This window comes from Diabrotica virgifera, chromosome 3 (assembly GCF_917563875.1).
Source record: "Diabrotica virgifera virgifera chromosome 3, PGI_DIABVI_V3a".
NCBI lineage: Eukaryota > Metazoa > Arthropoda > Insecta > Coleoptera > Chrysomelidae > Diabrotica > Diabrotica virgifera.
The window spans coordinates 251,412,895-251,434,530 of record NC_065445.1 but is presented as its reverse complement, the minus strand read 5'-3'; the positions used below and the strand labels follow the sequence as shown (position 1 = coordinate 251,434,530).

Below are 21,636 nucleotides of genomic sequence, written 5' to 3'. Positions count from 1 at the left end.
AATGGTTCCCTTAATAAACTGGGGCATATATCCATGCATAAAAACTATTAGCTAGTCCATAAATCTCTAACGGGCCAAACTTTTAGCACTCAATTTTAAAATCGATTTTGCCACCATTTTATCAAATGTTAGTTACCGCCTTTGGGCCTAGCACGGCAGTATAGTATTAGACAACTCTTTGTAAAATCAAGTTTTTTGGAGACTACGCTACGTGCCGGAACGGTGCGGACATGATAATATGATTCTTGCTTTAACCTTTATATATTTTTATTCCGTAAATACTATATTTGTATTGTTACGTTTATGACCTGGCCCCTATAAATAAAAATAAAAATATTTATTGTCCTAATAATATTTGGGGGAACTCCAAGGGAACTCCGTATTGAAGAGATCCGTCGCTCGTAATTGAACGGTAGCCGTGGAGTGAACAGCTACCGACAGCTCCGATCAGAGTTGTATGGATGTCCGTATACCCCAGGCTGTGGGTGAAAAAACGTGATATAATTCAGGAATTTTTGAAACCTATCAGGAGTTGTAAAGGACGATGCCAGGAATAACTTATACTAAAATGTAACCAACAACTTTGTGCGGTTTTTTATTTATGACGATTTTCATTTGTTAAATTTGCAATTTTTAAAGATTTTTAATTTTGCAGCTTAGGATATTCATTTTAGAGAAAAACTTTTAAAAAGAAAACTGTAGTAAATTAAAAAACCTACAATTTGAGCTATGGCTTGTTTAATTTCGTTAATAAGTTATTGCAAAACAGCCTGCGAAAGGTCCAAAATGGCCGTTTTTTGCAATTGCCTTATTTATTGTAAAAATAACTTTTATGTATTTTTTAAGGCTTTAAAATGAAGATCTTTCAATATTAACCATAAAAAAATTGTAGCGCCCCATTGGTGAACTTGTTGCTTAGATATTATAATTTGTTTATCCCAAGAGGTCAAATGTCCAACGCTATAACTTTTTGAAAAAAAATCGTACTGAGTTAATCCAAGATCCACTCTCCTTCTAAAGACTTATATTTTCATATTCTGATGTAAATAAATGCGTATAACATTTTTCACCCTCTTATTTAGGGTTTGAAAATAAGGGGGCAAATTTCGTTATAAACATGTAGAACTGAAGCCGCTCCTGTACATCCTATGAGTTTCTAATTTGCAGGTTAGTGTAGCTGAAGACAAAATAAAGATTCAAAACCAAATAAAAATTTTCTACGATCAACTGAAGCCGAGATAATTGTTTTTGTTTTCTTAAACCGTAGTGACTATATTTATAACAATTAAGAAATTATTTCACAGCTATTGACTAAAGAAAGACTCATATTATCTTAAAATAAAAATTATTTTAACCGAAAATTACATTAAGGGCCGGTTGCTCGAACGCTAATCAAAAATAATCATTATCAAATATTTAATTACTGTCACAACTGTCAATGTCAACTTTGATTGGATTGCTGAAAACATAATTATTGATTACAATTATGAAATTAGTTAATCAATTATGTTAATAATTGTTCTGTTAATTGATTAACTAATCTCATAATTATAATCAATTATGTTTTCAGCCACCCAACCAAAGTTGACATTAACAGTTGTGGGAGTAATTAAATATTTGATAGTGATCATTGTTGATTAGCGTTCGAACAACCGCCCTTAATCATTAAAAATGATTTTTAAAGTGTAGTGGAGATTTATTTTTCGTTACGAATGTGATTTATTGTGTCGGTTGCCCTTAGCGACGGCTAGCAACTTATAATACATTGAATCACGGTTTTTGCTTTAAATTTTAAAGTACCGCTTGGATTGACATAAAATTTGGCAAACACATAGATAACATGTTAAGGAATAAAAATAATATTGGGCCTCTGTGTGCTTTTGTCCTGGGGGTGAGTTTCACCCCTTATAAGGGGTGAAAAAATATATTCTCAAAATAAGTTCGGAAATAGATAAAACGTCCAATTCTAAGCACATTTTGTTCTATAGCATTTTTTCACCAAGTTAATACCTTTCGAGTTTTTTTGGAGTACATACCTTCATTTTTCAGCAACAAAAAAAAAACACGTTTGTAGGCGGTTTTTGACAAATAACTCAAAAAGTAAGTATTTTATTGAAAAAAAGAGTTTTAACAAAATATAGCAAATTAAAAATTGAAAAAAATGATGTATGCATGAAATCTCTAGACCCAGTAGCAACAAAGTTCTAGTAATGAACAATAGGTTCATATCCGTCAAATTTCAGAGTGAATTGTTTCAACGTGAAATAACCAAAAAATCATGCATTTTCTGAATAAAAATCATTACAACTTCTTTAAAGTGTTTAAAAAAGTATGTATATCTGTTTTTAAAAAAAGTTTATAGCATCAAAAGTAAGCAAGTTACGCTGAAAATAAAGTTGAACTCTTTTTTTTTGGTCAAAAATCTCGGGAATGTCACCCCCTAATTAGCATCAAAAATGAAATTAATCCATTTTACTTCAATGATGTTTTACTCGTGTATGTGTCGTTTATGTCTGTAAGTTTCATCGGTTCAAAGTGCTTATTTTTGAAGGGGCTGCAGTTAAAAGGACTTGAACTAGTCAATAATCACGAGTGTATGCAACTTTAGAACAACCATATCTTAACAAATTTTTGCCTTCCAAAAAAGCAAAAAATCCAAAATATTCATAACAGCAAAAACTACATTTTTTTACTCTTTGTGATTTTTGGTCATACTAATAAATTTTAAGTGATTTAAAAAAAACTTTTTTTTCAAAATTAAAAATTAAAACAGATTTAGTTTAAAACCAATTTTTTATTAAATAAGCCCTCTAAACCTATGAGACTTACAGATCATATAAACAATACATGAGCAAAGTAACTTGTGAAGCGGTAATGAATAATTTGATTTAAGATGGTAATTAGGGGGTGACTTTCCCGAGTTTTTTACCAAAAAAAAAAGAGATCAACTTTATTTTCAGCGTAACTTGCTTACTTTTGATGCTATAAACTTTTTTTAAAAACAGATACACATATTTTTTTAAACACAAGTTTTAATGATTTTTCTCCAAAAAGTGCATCACTTTTTGGCTATTTCACGTTGAAATAATTCATTTTGAAATTTGACGGATATGAACCTATTTCTCATTAGCTAGAACTTTGTTTCTACTGGGTCTAGAGATTTAATGCATACATCATTTTTTTCAATTTTTAATTTGCTATATTTTTCTTAAAACTCTTTTTTTTTAAATAAAATACTTACTTTTTGAGTTATTTGACAAAAACCGCCTAAAAACGTTATTTTTTTGTTGAAAAATGAAGGTATTTACTCTAAAATAACTCGAAAGGCATTAACCTGGTAAAAAAATGCTATAGAAAAAAGGTGCTTAGAATTAGACGTTTTATCCATTTCCGAACTTATTTTGAACATATATTTTTTCACCCGTTATAAGGGGTTAAACTCACCCCCAGGGCAAAAGCACACAGAGGCCCAATATCATTTTTATTCCTTAACATGTTATCTATGTGTTTGCCAAATTTCATGTCAATCCAAGCGGTACTTTAAAATTTAAAGCAAAAACCGTGATTCAATGTATTATAAGTTGCTAGCCGTTGCTAAGGGCAACCGACACAATAAATCACATTCGCAAGGGAAAATAAATCTCCACTACATTTTAAAAATCATTTTTAATGATTAAATGTAATTTTCAGTTAAAATAATTTTTATTTTAAGGTAATATAAGACTTTCTTTAGTCAATGAATGTGAAATAATTTCTTAATTGTTATAAATAAAGTCACTACGACTAGTCGCGACTTAAGAAAACAAAAACAATTATCTCGGCTTCAGTTGGTCGTAGAAAATTTTTATTTGGTTTTGAGTCTTTATTTTGTCTTCAGCCACAATAATCTGCAAGTTAGAAACCCATAGGATGTACAGGGGCGGCTTCAGTTCTAAATGTTTATAACGAAATTTGCCCCCTTATTTTAAAATCCGAAATAATTGAAAATCCGAATTGAAAAATGTTATACGCATTTGTTTACATCAGAATATGAAAATATAAGTCTTTAGAAGGAGAGTGGATCTTAGATTAACTCTGTACGATTTTTTTTTTCAAAAAGTTATAGCCTTGGACATTTGACTCCTTGGGATAAACAAATTATAGCAACAAGTTCACCAATCGGGCACTACAAATTTTTTTATGTTTAGTATTGAAACATCTTCATTTTAAAGCCTTAAAAATGCATAAAAGTTCTTTTTACAACAAATAAGGCAATTGCAAGAAACGGCCATTTTGGACTTTTCGCAGGCTATTTTGAAATAACGTATTAACGAAATTAAACTTGGCATAGCTCAAATTGCAGGTTTTTTAATTTACTACAATTTTCTATTTAAAAGTTTTTCTCTAAAATGAATATCCTAAGCTGCAAAATTAAAAATCTTTAAAAATTGCAAATTTAACAAATGAAAATCGTCATAAATAAAAAACAACCGCACAAAATTTTTGGTTACATTTTAATATAAGTTATTCCAGGCATCGTCCTTTACAACACCTGATAGGTTTCAAAAATTCCTGAATTATATCCTGAAATCGACCTATTTTTCACCCACAGCTTGGACTAGTATAATTATTAATATTTTAATTATGGGACTGTTTGTGCCTTACACTGGAGTAAAGTGTAAGGATATTTTCTGTTGATGATAATAAAAATATAATTTTCTTTTTATTTTGCAGACGTCTATCAAGGGAGCTTTCTCCGCAACGGGACGAAGATAGAATTACATTTGATTTTGTTATTTTAATTTTGAACTGTACCCTGAATATATTTACTTTATTTTAACCAATGTTTTATTGAGTATGTCGTCCTAAAAGAGTTACCCGTTGCAGTACTTACCTCAAATATAAAAGTATCTAATTCTTCCCTGATTTCATCCACAGTAATCGGGTTTCCATTATGTTGTGTAGTCAGCAACACATCTAGTAATGCTCGATATTTTGTCTTCGAATAAGTCGGAGTATCTTCCAGTTCAAAGGTTTTCTTTCTTTCAGTAATGACGTTTTTCGAAAAATTATGCATTACTTCAATTGATTTTGTATTTTTCTCGCATAGTGAACTGTACTTATAGATAATGGGAACGTATAGCCATGGACGGATTAGCCAATAAGCAAAATCAGCACCGAAGTCATAAAGGGCCTTTTTGTAACTGGCACAACTTTTATCTTCTCGCAAAGAAATACCAAGAGATGTTTCTGGAAAAGGTAGTAATTTGAAATTTACTATTTTAGTTGGGAAGAAGCCTAAATTTTACACTCAAATTAAGTTTCTTTGATGTTTCCATTTCCACTTCGGAAATCTTTAGCAAAATACAAAACATTAATAAATTAAACAATTTTTTTGTTTAAAATTTCTTTTAAACAACTGTTTTTTTAATTTCAAATAATAAAGTAAAAAGTATGTGCAATTTATTGTTGCTAGACCCACTTTCTGACAAAACATTAATGCTAAAGTAAGTTTAAACTTAAAAGAATTTTCTTAGTTATGGTGAATGTGGTGATTTTACAATGAAGCCGTGATCAGGGACCGTTTTAGATAACGGTGATGTTAAACAGTGACCGTTTTGGCCGCTCTTTTATGTACAATAACAGGTAGTCACAATTTATAATATTGTAAGCTAAACACGATGGCGATTACCAGTGGCGGCTCGTGATCTCAGTATGCGGGTAGGCGACACATATACCTTTATATATGCTATATACTCTACTATACTCTACATATTATAATATACTCATATACCTATATACACAGTGTGTCGCATTTAAGATGAAGACACCCCTATATTGCGGCTATCAAAATAAATACAGATTTAAAATTTTGAAGTCAAGCAAAAGTGATGGCTCACATTTTTTAAGATAGTCATAGTCAACTCAAATTTAAATTTTAAACGCTATCTACTACGAATCTACAAACAGGGCGAATTTTCGATATTTTGCTTCGCGTTAGAGATATCGGAAAAAGTTATTTGAAAAGGTTGTTCCAAATATTATTCTAACCCCACGTACCAAATTTCATGACAAAATTCGCACTTTTAGTTTTTTCAGTATTTGTAGTCAGGATGCTAAAACATACAATTGGCTATCCCGAGATGCAGCTCGGGACAACCATTGCCGAAGGCGCAAAAAAATGTAGCCTGACCTAGCCCCAAAAAGTTCCCGGAAATTCTCGTCCACTAGGGCTAGACAAGCCCCACTCACAGCGCTGTGCTTATAAAGAATGAGAGACGCATATCATTATCTTCTATCATAGAAATGTAGATACAGCAGTGACCAACCTGCAAACAGCGTTAGAAGAAATAGAAGAATGGAGCATAAAATGGAAGATAGCCATCAACTCAGATAAAACGCAAGCGGTTCTATACAAGAAAGGAAGACAACAGCCAGAGGAACAGCTGACGGTGCAGAACAGACCCATCGAGTGGAAAAACGAAGCTAAATACCTAGGAGTCATCATGGACAAAGGATTAACCTTCCAAAAACAAACACGTAGAAGCCACAGTCCGGAAGGCCAACATAGCAAAAGCAACACTAAGAGGACTCACAGGCAGGAAAAGCAAACTAAGACTGAAAACAAGGTTAAGACTGATCAATAGTATAATCCTACCAGTATTAACATACGCGTCTCTCGCATGGGGACACGTAAGTAACACACACAAGAAGAAGATCCAAGCAGCCCACAACAACAGCTTGAGGGAGGCCGCCAGAGTCCCAAGGTATGTAGCTGAAAGATTCCTGTTCAGAGAACTCCAACAGGTGAGAGTCACCGAAATCATGACAGATAAGGCAAGGACCAAATTCGCGGAACTGGAGCACCACCCAAATTACATACTGCGAGAGACGCTAAGGTATGATGAGTTCCACCGATGGAAGCACAGACGTCCGAAGCAACAAATAGTGGGATAAGAGTACAAAAGTGATAAGTGATAGTAGTGAGTTCGTAGCTCGAAAACAAGTGCCGAAGACAGCGTTACATACGAAGATCAAGTACCACGACCGCCTCTAAGGTAAGTGAATTTTAGAAAATTACAGAAGGGCATAAGCCCCCAAAAAAATATAAATAAAATAAAAATGGCGAAAGCCCCCAAAAAAATTATAAAAAAACCATAAAACACATACAAACTCGAGCAACGAGTCATCGGACGGAGCCCACTAGGGCTCAGCACGATGACTCGGGGCCCAAGCAAGCAATTTTTTAGTTCCGCGGATAAGTAAGAAAGAAGATAAAGGCATAGAGCGCATTACGCTGGCCTAGTTTTTTGCATTCGATTAGGGTACCACAATGGAATCTTATTACCCAGGATTCCATTGTGAAGAGCATTTGGCTACGATAGTTGTGCCCTCATCGCGCATCAGCGTACTATGGGGGGGAAAGGGATGGCCTGGGGCATTAGAGCGAGGTGGGGTGATCCCTGTATATACTCGGGTCAAAACACCTCGCCCCAATGAATTGTTACACCCGAATGTACTCTTTCGAGAGGGTGGACATTCCCACAGGTCGGGTTAAATCAAATTGCTTGCTTGCTTGCATCATTATCTTCTGTTCTTTAGGTCAGGCGGATTTTAAAGTGCCTGACCATAGGGTAGTGGCGTAATAATAGAAGTGAGTAGTACTACTACGAGGAGCGTACAATAATTACAACTTCGAAGAGAAATTAAAAAGTAGCTTTTTTATTTTAGAAACTTACGTATTGTGTCAAAATTTATAAATTACAATTTTGAAATAAGTAATTTATATTGATAAATAATTTATTATTGTAGTGTACATTTGAAGAGGTTAGGCAGCGCCTGCCTTGTCTACCCCGACGGGCCGCCCCTGGCGGTTACTCTGTATTGGATTATACACGATTATACTATAAAAACATATTGCTGATATCGAATATCGTTAACTCAACTTTTATTTAATGTATATTTATAAGAACTTTAAATTTATTTTTAATGAATCAATTATTATTATTATGTTTAACCCTTAACTACAGAGATCCGGTATTTTTTACCGGCGGGCATTCCCAAAATGTGGATTTCGTGGTAACCTCACCACTTTCAAGTTCATGTGTGTCTGTACCTCTCGGGCAGTTTGTATAATAATGCTAGTCAAAGCGTGTAGTGTGTATTGTCAATATTTTCTTTTCTAGCACACATCAAAAATCTTAACCAGTAAAAATTACCGGATGTCTGTTTTAAGTAAGTATTTTTATATGGGTACTATATTTGTAAATCTGAAATGTTTATTTTATTTTTTTTGTGTTTTTAGGAAAAAAGTAAAGAAATGGACTATGGAAGTCATCCTGGACCTTCAATGAAGGTTAAATTTGAAGATAAAAATTTTAAGGCCACTTTGCAAAAATGGAATTGCCATTTAATTCTGTGATAATTTTACCCCTTGTAGATTTTTTCTCATGGATGTAAAAATTTTCGTAAATGCTCTTTTATGTTTCCTTTGTCATTCTATGTTACGTTTAGGTATTTGTTAAAAAAAGTCTAAATTTTTGCCCGTAGCATTTATGGCTGTTTGTTTCAATAGACCAAAAATGTCACCATAATTCTCGTTTAACAGATTATTCTTTAAAAATCTTGTATTATATTATTAAAATCACTAATTTTACCATTTTTCCCATATCTAGAGACTCCAGAAAAACACATAATGCATATTTTTTTGTTTTTTATTATTAACTTTATATTTTGACTCTATTTTATAATGACCGGTAAAAAATACCGAGGATCTGTAGTTACGTGGTAATATTGGGATGTCTGTAGTTAAGGGTTAACGCAACTGAATGATTGACTTATTATAAATTTACAATTCCATTTAAAAAGCAACACAAAATTTTCTTGACAATGCTTCCTCTTCAAATGAAACTAAAAATAACTCTAGAATATCACGTATTTTTTTTCTTTTAAGGATGTTTCTGTAAACGGAAACATATTCAATACGTGTGCAATGAAAATAATAAACATAAAATACATCATATTTTACAGTTCCTAAAATTTGTTAAATCCCCATGTTCATAATCGCTGTTCCTCAAATAGCGATCACCGAGAATATGGTAATATTAAATTAAAAGTATTAAATTATAAGTATTTACTACATCGTTCTTTAAAATTCACCGTTTCTAATAATCGCTAGATATTACGATAAGTTCGCCGTGAATATCATAATTAACTATTTACTCTATAAATAAACACATTTTGCGAGACAGTGAATACAAAGTTGATGATATCTGGTCCCCAGTCATTTTTATTGAAGTTATTAAAGAACGGTCGTTACCAGTGGTTTTCAATTCACCGTGAATAAATCATAATTAGTGAACTCACGTACTATCACTAAAATGTTTATCCTAGAAAGAAATTTACCTGCAACTGAAAATAATGTATAATCTGTGATATGCTCAGAAAGATTTAGATAAGGTGCGTTACATACTTTCTTTAATCTTTCAACTAAAAACGTAGTTTCTTTGTTGAATACTTCTACAAACTGATGCAGAATATCCATGTGGAATGCTGGAGTTAGTATCTTCCTCCTCTTGTGCCATGGAGATCCTAAAATATTAAAGGTTAAGATTAGATATATGTATGACAATTTCATCTTAGAAAACTAAAACAATAGTAATCAGTAAAGAACCAATCGGATGTAAAATAGAAATGGATGGTATCAGTATTGAACAAGTAATGGAAATAAAATACCTTGGAATTATATTGTCAAGCTACGAAGACCTGGACAAAGAAATGAGAAATCAAGTAGAAAAAGCAAATAAATTGGCTGGATGTTTTAATAACACTACATATATGGCGAAACCGACATATTAACACTGAGAAGTCAAGAATTTATAAAGCCAGTGTATCACCAATAATTACGGGGTCCGGACAAATAATCCCCGGACAAATAATCCCGGACAAAAAATCCCCACAAATTATCCTTGGACAAAAAATTCCCGGACAAATAATCCCCGGACAAAAGATCCCACAAAAAATCCCACAAAAAATCCCGGACAAATAATCCCCACAAATTTTTTTGGACAAAATATCCCCACAAAAAATCCCGGACAAAAAATCCCCAAGAAATATTTGCTGCCGAATAATTCTCGAAAAGGTTTCCCGAAATTTTACCAAATTTCGAATTCCAATTCCATACTGAAAACTTCAAAATTTACATGAAAAAAGAGTGTGAGGTTTTTAAAAAAAGAATGTGTGTGTACTTTGTACGCACGTAAGAAGATATTCTTCTATTATATAATAGGTAATTTAAACGAAGTAAATATACTTAAAAGGTTATTTGTACTTATTTTATTTAAAAATCAAACTAACTTTCTTATCTACCACTTTCAAAAAAGAAGAATATCTTCAAAAATTATATAATAATATACTTACAATCATAAAATCTATAAAAAAAAATAAAAAAATAATAATTTGCTTGGGGCTTGAACCCACTTCACGTCTACCGCGCCGTACGAAAGTTGACGCCATTTCAAACTGCACCAAACTCTCGTATACGTCATGTGGGAATATACACAAACTAAACGTTTACACCATAAATTTATATGAATTTAATAAAATTATTAGTTTGATTTTTGTCGAAATAAAATACAACAAAATATAGAGTAAGAAAACGATATATGAGATGAAGATTTGTAGAAAGTTTGTTCGTAATCAGATTATGTAAATTAAAGCATTGCCTACTAATAGGTAACTACATTATTTTGTTTACATTTTCCAAATAGATTGGTATTGAAACTATTAGGTATTTCCAACTGAAACATATAGAATTACGTACCTGCGGCTTTTCAAGACTATTTAAAAAGTCACTATAATTATAAATTTGATTTTATTTCTGTCCACACGTCAATAAAAACTAATATTATACAATATTTTTGTTTACCGATAACCTCCATATTGAGCAATTATTGACAGATCATTTCAAAATTTCAACACCCAATCAGAGCCTGTATAACAACTAATACCATACTGTCGGTGTGCGCATGCGCGCGGATCAATCAAATTTTACCCTCAATCGATTCGCCGCTAAAGAAGAATATCTTCAAAAATCGTGGAAGATATGTAGACCGGGCAATATCGTCGCCCCCGCTAGCGAAATTAATCCGATTCGATTTTTTTGCACAAACCTACTCAAAAAGAGGTCCTTATAACATATCTACAGGGTGCCGGGCGGTGCCGTGGTCGAAAAATTGTTTAAACAATTTTTTTTTAAACAAATTCACAAAAATAATTTTTTCATTTCGAACAAAATTTTTTTAGATAAATTGGCTTATTCTGAGCAAAAAAGGTCTCTCTTCATTTTTTTCTAAAATTGATTGTTGTCGAGTAATATGCGATTAAAAATTTGAAAAATGCGAAAATAGCCATTTTCAAGGCTTAATAACTCGATTAAACATTATTATTATGAAATTCAAAAAGTCACCAAATCAAGTCTCAAATCCCTTCTTCAAGGTCCCGAAGAGATTTTTGTCATTATTTTATTAGAAAGCTATAGCTAGAAAGCTAGAAATTATTCCGGTTCCTTTTTTTGCAGAAACTTACTCAAAACGAGGTCCTTATAACATATCCACAGGGTGCCGGGCGGTGCCGTGGTCGAAAAATTGTTTAAACAATTTTTTTTAAACAAATTCACAAAAATATTTTTTTTATTGCGAACGATTTTTTTTTAGATAAATTGGGTTATTCTGAGCAAAAAAGATCTCTTGTGATTTTTCTCTAAAATTGATTGTTGTCGAGTTATATGGCCATTTTCGCATGTTTCAAATTATAAATCGCGTAAATTCGACAACAATCAATTTTAGAAAAAAATCACAAGACTTTTTGCTCAGAATGTCCCAAATTATCTAAAAAAAATTGTTCGAAGTGGAAAAATTATTTTTGTGAATTTGTTTAAAAAAACTGTTTAAACAATTTTTCGACCACGTCACCGCCCGGCACCCTGTGGATATGTTATAAGGACCTCGTTTTGAGTAAGTTTCTGCAAAAAAATGGAATCGGAATAATTTCACTAACGGGGGCGACCATAAATCCTGGACTATAGCGCTAATTGTTAATAATTAAAAATAACAGCTTTCTAATAAAACAATGACAAAAATCTCTTCAGGACCTTGAAGAAGGGATTTGAAACTTGATTTGGTGACTTTTTGAATTTCATAATTATAATTTTTAATCGAGTTATTAAGCCTTGAAAATGGCAATTTTCGCATTTTTCAAATTTTTAATCGCATATAACTCGACAACAATCAATTTTAGAAAAAAATGAAAAGAGACCTTTTTTGCTCAGAATAAGCCAATTTATCTAAAAAAATTTGTTCGAAATGAAAAAATTATTTTTGTGAATTTGTTTAAAAAAATTGTTTAAACAATTTTTCGACCACGTCACCGCCCGGTACCCTGTAGATATGTTATAAGGACCTCGTTTTGAGTAAGTTTCTGCAAAAAAATGGAATCGGAATAATTTCACTAACGGGGGCGACCATAAATCCTGGACTATAGCGCTAATTGTTAATAATTAAAAATAACAGCTTTCTAATAAAACAATGACAAAAATCTCTTCAGGACCTTGAAGAAGGGATTTGAAACTTGATTTGGTGACTTTTTGAATTACATAATTATAATTTTTAATCGAGTTATTAAGCCTTGAAAATGGCCATTTTCGCATTTTTCAAATTTTTAATCGCATATAACTCGACAACAATCAATTTTAGAAAAAAATGAAAAGAGACCTTTTTTGCTCAGAATAAGCCAATTTATCTAAAAAAATTTGTTCGAAATGAAAAAATTATTTTTGTGAATTTGTTTAAAAAAATTGTTTAAACAATTTTTCGACCAAGTCACCGCCCGGCAACCTGTGGATATGTTATAAGGACCTCGTTTTGAGTAAGTTTCTGCAAAAAAATGGATTCGGAATAATTTCACTAACGGGGGCGACCATAAATCCTGGACTATAGCGCTAATTGTTAATAATTCAAAATAACAGCTTTCTAATAAAACAATGACAAAAATCTCTTCAGGACCTTGAAGAAGGGATTTGAAACTTGATTTGCTAACTTTTTGAATTTTATAATAATAATTTTTAATCGAGTTATTAAGCCTTGAAAATGGCCATTTTCGCAATTTTCAAATTTTAATCGCATATAACTCGACAACAATCAATTTTAGAGAAAAATGACAAGAGACCTTTTTTGCTCAGAATAAGCCAGTTTATCTAAAAAAATTTTGTTCGAAATGAAAAAATTATTTTTGTGAATTTGTTTCAAAAAAATTGTTTAAACAATTTTTCGACCACGGCACCGCCCGGCACCCTGTGGATATGTTATAAGGACCTCTTTTTGAGTAAGTTTCTGCAAAAAAATCGAATCGGAATAATTTTGCTAGCGGGGCGACGATACTGCCCGGTCTAATGGGAAATAAGCTAAGGCCCCGTTCTCTTGACAGGCTCTTGATAACGCGCGATTACAACTACATACATTTTACTGAAGACCGTTCACATGCTAACACGCGTTTTAGGTCATTAAAACGCGCGTTGGCATGTGAACGGTCTCAAGTAAAATCAAGCGCATGCCATGAAAACGGGGCCTTAGCCCATTCCCCACATCTTTCACGATTTTTGAAAAAACTCACACTCCTTTGTCGTTTAAAATTTGAAGTTTTTAGCATGGAATTGGAATTCGACATTTGGTAAAATTTCGGGAAAACTTTTAGAGAACTATTGGGCAGCAAATATTTCTTGGGGAATTTTTGTCCGGGATTTTTTGTGGGGATATTTTGTCCAAAAAAATTTGTGGGGATTATTTGTCCGGGATTTTTTGTGGGGATTTTTTGTCCGGGGATTATTTGTCCGGGGATTTTTTGTCCGGGGATTTTTTGTCCGGGGATTTTTTGTCCGGGGATAATTTGTGGGGATTTTTTGTCCGAGATTATTTGTCCGGGGATTAATTGTCCTAGCTCCTGACATACATATGCATCAGAAACAAGACCAGATATAGCCACAACACAAAGACTACTAGAAAAGGCAGAGATTAAAGTACAGTAAAACCTCGATATAACGGACCTCTATTTAACGGACTTCGGATATAACGGACAAGAAAATCCGGTCAAATGAAGACCACAGGAAAATAACTTGATAAGTCACATTTTTGGTTTCGTTTAGGACAACATTTTTAAAGTTTAAAACTCTGTGATTATGTTAAAATACATCTTACAATCAATTAGAAAAAAAAATTGATATATTTGTTGATGCTTTACGTTTTAGTTTTTTAAAATTACATATTATACAGGGTGTCCCGAAAAGATTGGTCATAAATTATACCACATATTCTGGGGTCAATAATAGTTCGATTGAACCTAACTTACCTTAGTACAAATGTGCTCACAAAAAAGTTACAGCCCTTTGAAGTTACAAAATGAAAATCGATTTTTTTTTCAATATATCGAAAACTGTTAGAGGATATTTTATTAAAAATGAACATGTATCATTCCTATGGCAGGATCATCTTAACACAAAATTATAGTGACGTTTGTAAACCCCATAAAAATTTTATGGGGGTTTTGTTCCCTTAAACCCCCCCAAACTTTTGTGTACGTTCCAATTAATTCATATTTGTGGCACTATTAGTTAAACACAACGTTTTTAAAACTTTTTTGCTTCCTAGTATTTTTTCAATAAGCCAGTTTTTATCGAGCTGCTGCTTCTTTTTTAATATATTTACATAAAAATTTTATGGGGGTTTTGTTCCTTTAAACCCCCCAAATGTTTGTGTACGTTCCAATTAAACTATTATTGTGATACCATCAGTTAAACACAGTGTTTTTAAAACTTTTTTGCCTCTTTGTCTTTTTTTGACAAGTCACTTTATATCGAGATGTGGCTTCTTTTTCAAAATATACCTAAAAATGTAAATTATAAATAAATTTTCAGATTATTAACACGTCTCAATAATCGTACTTAACCATACACAAATATGTGGTGGATTCGACAAATATTCAAAATATGTCGATAAACACTGGCTTATCGAAAAAGTACTAAGAGGCAAAAAAGTTTTAAAAACATTGTGTCTAACTAATGGTGTCACAATAGTAATTTAATTGGAACGTGCACAAAAGTTTGGGGGGGTTTGAAGGAACAAAACCTCCATAAAATTTTTATGGGATGCACAAATTTCACTTTAATTTTTTTTTAAGATGTTGCTGCCATAAAGATGGCACATGTCTATTTTTAATAAAAAATCTCTAAGAGTTTTCGATATATGAAAAAAAATCGATTTTCATTTTGTAACTTCAAAGGGCTGTAACTTATTTTGTGTGCAGTATTGTATATAGGTAAGTGAGGTTCAATCAACCTATTTTTGACCCCAGCATCTGTGGTATAATTTATGACCAATCTTTTCGGGACACCTTGTATATTGCATATTAATTACCTGGACTTATCAACGTTTTCCCCTGTTTGGAATGGACACGTCAAGTTCTTTCCTGTACAGGTTTTCTTTAAACACTGATATCTTTTAACTTATCAAGTTATTACTCTGTATTGTGTTACTCTCAGAAACGATGTAATTAAAGCTACAAAGTGGTATTAAAAACGAGAAATGTAAAAAATAGACTTATCAAGTTCTTTTCCTGTGGTCTACAAATGTGAAAAAAGATTAAAAACGTCTCTGTATTTTACAAAGAATTTCAATAAACTTTTTATTGTAGCATAATGCGGACACATTTCGAATCACAAAAAAACAGCAAAAACATCAAAATTGCAAACAAAACTTCAAAAAAAAAGTTTTGTGATTTATTTTAAACCTATTTTTATATAACGGAATTTCGCCTTTAACGGACACCCCGCCCCCCAATTACCCCGTTATATCGAGGTTTTACTGTACTGAAAAAAATTAGAGGAAATACGCTGAAAGATCGAAAGAGGACTGGCGACATTAGAAGACAATGTAACGTACAGTGTATAAACGAATGGACACTGAATAGGAAAAGAGGGAGATTTACGTGTGGTCAAAATAGCAAGAGATAAATCACCAGTCGGTAGAAAAAGTATCGGCCGAATGTGCAAAAGATGGAGTGACAACCTTCCATAGATCCTTCAATCCATCAATCCGCCAGTAAACAATCAGAATTGCTTTTAAAGAGGAAGAAGAAGATTAGATATATCCAGTTGAACAATTTTTGTTGACTGCTTGTCAATTGTAAGAAATCAATAATAATACTTTACCTGTACTGGTTAAAATACCATTACCCAGCCATGGATGCAGAAAATGGTAAATAAAACTTTTAGTTATACTTTTTGGATTTGTGGTTACCAACTAAAATGTAATTTAATCTTGTAGTTAATATCGTTGTTGTTATAAATTTACTTATACAGTATGTCCCTGTAAGTTGTATCCATATGGAAAACTTTTTTATTATTAATTTTACGAAAAAAAGTTATTCCTTATAAAAAACTCTGCATGGTCCAAAACCTAAGATTTGACCATCAAATATCAAATTTTTTGAATATTATACGAGGTATGTCAAAAAGTTTAAATTTCACTCAAGAGTAAAGTAGCTTTATTTTTCACAATATTGAAAATTGCTATTATGAAAAGTTGTTTGGAATTACTGTAAAACTGTATTATAGTTACGGTGACCATATCTTTTTAAAGAAAAAAAAGTACAAAAAACAAAAATGTATTAAAAACGCAAAATGTATCTTGTCATTGGACAAATATAACTTTTTGGCGTTAAAAATAAATAAACTATGTAGCTAAACATAAAAAAATATATCAATTAAACTAAACATAACACATTTCATTAACTTTGAAAAAGTTACAAGCCTGTAATTAAGAGTTTTTAGATGAGGGACCTGGAATAGCCTCATCTTCTTCCGGTTTTTTGCATCATTCATATTTTTCTGAACTTAAAATTATTTTAAGAATGTCCGGCTTCTACTGAAGTAAATGAAACATTTCATACAAATTTCATCAAAATTTGCGTACACCAGCATCGCTGCCTTGGGAGTGGATATGGACATTTGTGACTTTTCCGACGTCCAATAATAATTATTTATTACAGAAAATAAACGCTCGATAGCCGCACTAGTACCCGGAAGACAAAAAATAAATGCGCATAATATTTGTAAGTTTTTCAGTTTGAATTGATCTACACACTTAAAAACTTTAAGCCATCGATCCTGACTATCTTTTTCTCCTCTGTTTAGCAGAGAAAAGCTTCTCGGGAGAATAACAAACATGGTTCCATGTTTTTTCACTTCTTATGCGAGCTCCACACTCTCGCCGAAGTCGATCGAGGTTCAACAAGTACGAGAGTGTAGACGGCCACCTTGTGTAACTTTGCCTCACTTCATTCTACTTCCATTATCTGTCGGTCTGGTCAAAGGGATCTTTGTCGGTATCGCACCGCTCTTTGTTGGTATCGCACTTCCTCGCGAAGTAGAACGAGTGTGTAGAGAGGGTACTTCGGACTTCGGTCAACTTTGGCGAAGTAACTTCGCCGAGAGTGTGGAGCCCGCTTTAGATCTATGCTTTTGAATAGTTTAAATTCACGAAAATTTGTACTCCAGTTTTCAAGGTAGGTTACACATTTTGTGTAAAAATGTTTCACTTGTGCAGTGAAGTTTTGTGTAAGACCACCGCACCATAAGCCTGATGTCTCACACACTTAAAATGTTTTTAAAGATCATTCATAAACGCATTTACCAAACACTTGATAATGGATATTGAAGAAACCCACTTTGAAGTTACACTACTAATTCAGAGATTCTTGGATGTGAACCAGGATATGTACGTCTGTTTCATAGATTACAACAAGGCTTTCGATACATTCCGCCACAAAGAGCTAATGGACGTCCTCAAAGCAAAACAATTACAATACAATGACCTTTGAATTATATCAAATCTATATTATAAACAGCAGGCACACATACGCATTAACGAACACACATCAGAAGAGATCTAAATTAAAAGAGGAGTGCGACAGGGGTGTGTATTGTCACTACTACTATTAAATGCATACTCTGAAGAAATTATGAAAAAAGTTCTTGAGGGAAAAACAGCAGGAATAAAGGTACCTAAATGGAACTTCAATTAACAATATTAGATATGCGGACGACACTATCATAATAGCGGACAACCTCCAAAACCTCCAAAAGCTAATGAACAAGATAGCTGAGTATGGAGAACAATATGGATTATCAGCAAACATCAACAGAACTAAATTTATGAGGATATCAAAAACCAAAATAATGATAAAAGCCTGACAATTAAAGGTAAATCTTTAGAACAAGTTGAAAACTACAACTATCTTGGCACAATAATTAATCACACAAAAACGATTACTCCAAAGAAATCAAAGTTCGAATAGAGAAGGCAAGAACCAACTTCAATAAAATGAGAAAGGTAGTTTGTGCAAGAGAACTGAAATAATTAAGACTTGAGAGTTAGGCTGGCAAGGTGTTACATTTTCTCGACTCTGCTTTACGGGATAGAAGCATGGTCAATTAACGTGTCGACTACTAAAAAGTTGGAAGCATTTGAACTATGGGTGAAGGTATTTACCTGAAGATAGCATGGACCGAGCCTGTAACAAACAACGAAGTCATGAGAAGAGTCAACAAAAGAATGGAAATATTGGAAACCATCAAGACACAAAAGCTGCAATACCTGGAACAGTATACAAAGAAATTTGTTTAAAAGTAGTAAAAGATAAAAATATTCATTTTTTAGAAAAAATAAGTACATTCGCGTGTCCTTAGAAAGGTTTTAAAGTACATTAGGACAATATTTAAAAATAAGTACTGTCCTACTTAAATAAGTACATATGGTCACCGTAATTATAGTATGCAATTACATCCTCCTAATTGAAATTTTTTTTTGAAAAATTATGGATAACTAACATTATTTTCCGTTATTTATTTCAGATAACTGTTTTATTATTAATTTAACGAAAAAAAGTTATTCCTAATAAAAAGTTCTGCTTGGTCTAAAATCTAAAATACAACCATCCTATGTCAAATTTTATCAATTTTATACGAGTTATGTCAAAAAATATGAATTTCGCTCAAGAGTAAAATACGTTTATTTTTCACAATATCGAAAATTGTTATTATGAAAAGTTATTTAGAATTAAAAACTATGTTTCAGTATGTAATTACATCCTTCTAATTGAAATATTCTGAACTATAAAGGTACTTTACTATTGATCTAAATTGATCTTTTTTGACATATCTCGTATAAAATTGATAAAATTTTATATAAGGTGGTTGTATTTTAAGATTTAGACCATCCAGAACTCTTTATTAAGAATACTTTTTTCGTAAAATTAATAATAAAAGAGTTATCAGAATTGAAATAACTGACAAAATAATGAGATCCAAATTTTTCAAAAAAAAAAAAAAATTTTCAATTAGAAGGATGTAATTGCATATTAGAATATAGTTTTTAATTCCAAACAACTTTTCATAATAGCAATTTCCAATATTACGAAAAATAAAGCTACTTTACTCTTGAGTGAAATTCAAAATTTTTGACATACCTCGTATAATATTCAAAAAATTTGATATTTCATGGTTAAATCTTAGGTTTTGGACCATGCAGAGCTTTTTATAAAGAATAACTTTTTTTCGTAAAATTAATAATAAAAAAGTTTTCCATATGGATACAACTTACAGGGACCTACTGTATATCGTAACAACAATAAATTAAGGAGGGTGACGTATATATGTAACACAATCTACTAATTTTACGAGGTACATACAAATCAAATACTTCGTTTACTAATATGGAAATTAAAATAATATGGGTCCAGAATATTGTAACAGGTTCCCTTGTATTGCAGTAAGGAATACACGGTCCTCAACCTCAACACTGGACAATAAACGGACACATTTAAGAACAACACAATAAATTTAAGTACCTGGTGTGTTGCATCGATAGCATCCTAAAAAACCTGATCTAGAAGTATGATTGAGAATAAAACACGCCAGAAAATCATTCCAAAAAAATCAAATGGCTGCTATGTGAGTCTCGATTAAAACTCGAAATTCGATTACGTTTATCAAAATATTACGTCTGGTCGACTCTTCTCTATTCAATTGAAACATGGGTCCTTAAAACATCAACCTTACATAAATTGGAGGCTTTTGAAATGTGGATCAACCGGAGATTGCATTTCTTAACACACCCTGTAAGTCGGTTATAAAAATCGGTGGGATAATGAATGTAGTGTGTCTAGAACAGCCTTAGCGACCATTTACCATTAAAATGATTCCGTTGCCCAGTATAATAAGTATAATTCAATACAACCCAGTATAATACAATACAAAGATGAAAACTTAAAGATGATCATCATTTCTCCAAGATCATATCAATACCAATCCCCCTACCGCCATATTCTGTCTAAACGTCTCCTCCAGGTCTTCTTTGGTCTCCCTCTCCTACTTCTTCCAGGACCCGCAGTCAGCAATTCTTTGTATTAGGTGATTAACGTCTCGATAAATAGATAGATAGATAGATAGATAGATAGATAGATAGATAGATAGATAGATAGATAGATAGATAGATAGATAGATCGATAGATAGATAGATAGATAGATAGATAGATAGATAGATAGATAGATAGATAGATAGATAGATAGATAGATAGATAGATAGATAGATAGATAGATAGATAGATAGATAGATAGATAGATAGATAGATAGATAGATAGATAGATAGATAGATAGATAGATAGATAGATAGATAGATAGATAGATAGATAGATAGATAGATAGATAGATAGATAGATAGATAGATAGATAGATAGATAGATAGATAGATAGATAGATAGATAGATAGATAGATAGATAGATAGATAGATAGATAGATAGATAGATAGATAGATAGATAGATAGATAGATAGATAGATAGATAGATAGATAGATAGATAGATAGATAGATAGATAGATAGATAGATAGATAGATAGATAGATAGATAGATAGATAGATAGATAGATAGATAGATAGATAGATAGATAGATAGATAGATAGATAGATAGATAGATAGATAGATAGATAGATAGATAGATAGATAGATAGATAGATAGATAGATAGATAGATAGATAGATAGATAGATAGATAGATAGATAGATAGATAGATAGATAGATAGATAGATAGATAGATAGATAGATAGATAGATAGATAGATAGATAGATAGATAGATAGATAGATAGATAGATAGATAGATAGATAGATAGATAGATAGATAGATAGATAGATAGATAGATAGATAGATAGATAGATAGATAGATAGATAGATAGATAGATAGATAGATAGATAGATAGATAGATAGATAGATAGATAGATAGATAGATAGATAGATAGATAGATAGATAGATAGATAGATAGATAGATAGATAGATAGATAGATAGATAGATAGATAGATAGATAGATAGATAGATAGATAGATAGATAGATAGATAGATAGATAGATAGATAGATAGATAGATAGATAGATAGATAGATAGATAGATAGATAGATAGATAGATAGATAGATAGATAGATAGATAGATAGATAGATAGATAGATAGATAGATAGATAGATAGATAGATAGATAGATAGATAGATAGATAG

The 21,636-nt window shown here is 31.9% G+C and overlaps 1 protein-coding gene across 2 annotated transcripts in view; it reads right to left on the bottom strand.

The window, feature by feature from the left end:
• Positions 1-21,636, bottom strand: part of LOC126881689 (cytochrome P450 4C1-like) — a 71,052-nt gene that overhangs the window by 26,506 nt on the left and 22,910 nt on the right. For both annotated transcript variants that reach the window (XM_050646098.1, XM_050646097.1), the window contains exons 3-5: positions 16,238-16,328; positions 9,385-9,570; positions 4,874-5,229 (exon numbers count right to left, since the gene is read on the bottom strand). In XM_050646098.1, the coding sequence (XP_050502055.1) occupies positions 4,874-5,229; positions 9,385-9,570; positions 16,238-16,328 (633 nt within the window). The remainder of the gene's footprint in view (positions 1-4,873; positions 5,230-9,384; positions 9,571-16,237; positions 16,329-21,636) is intronic.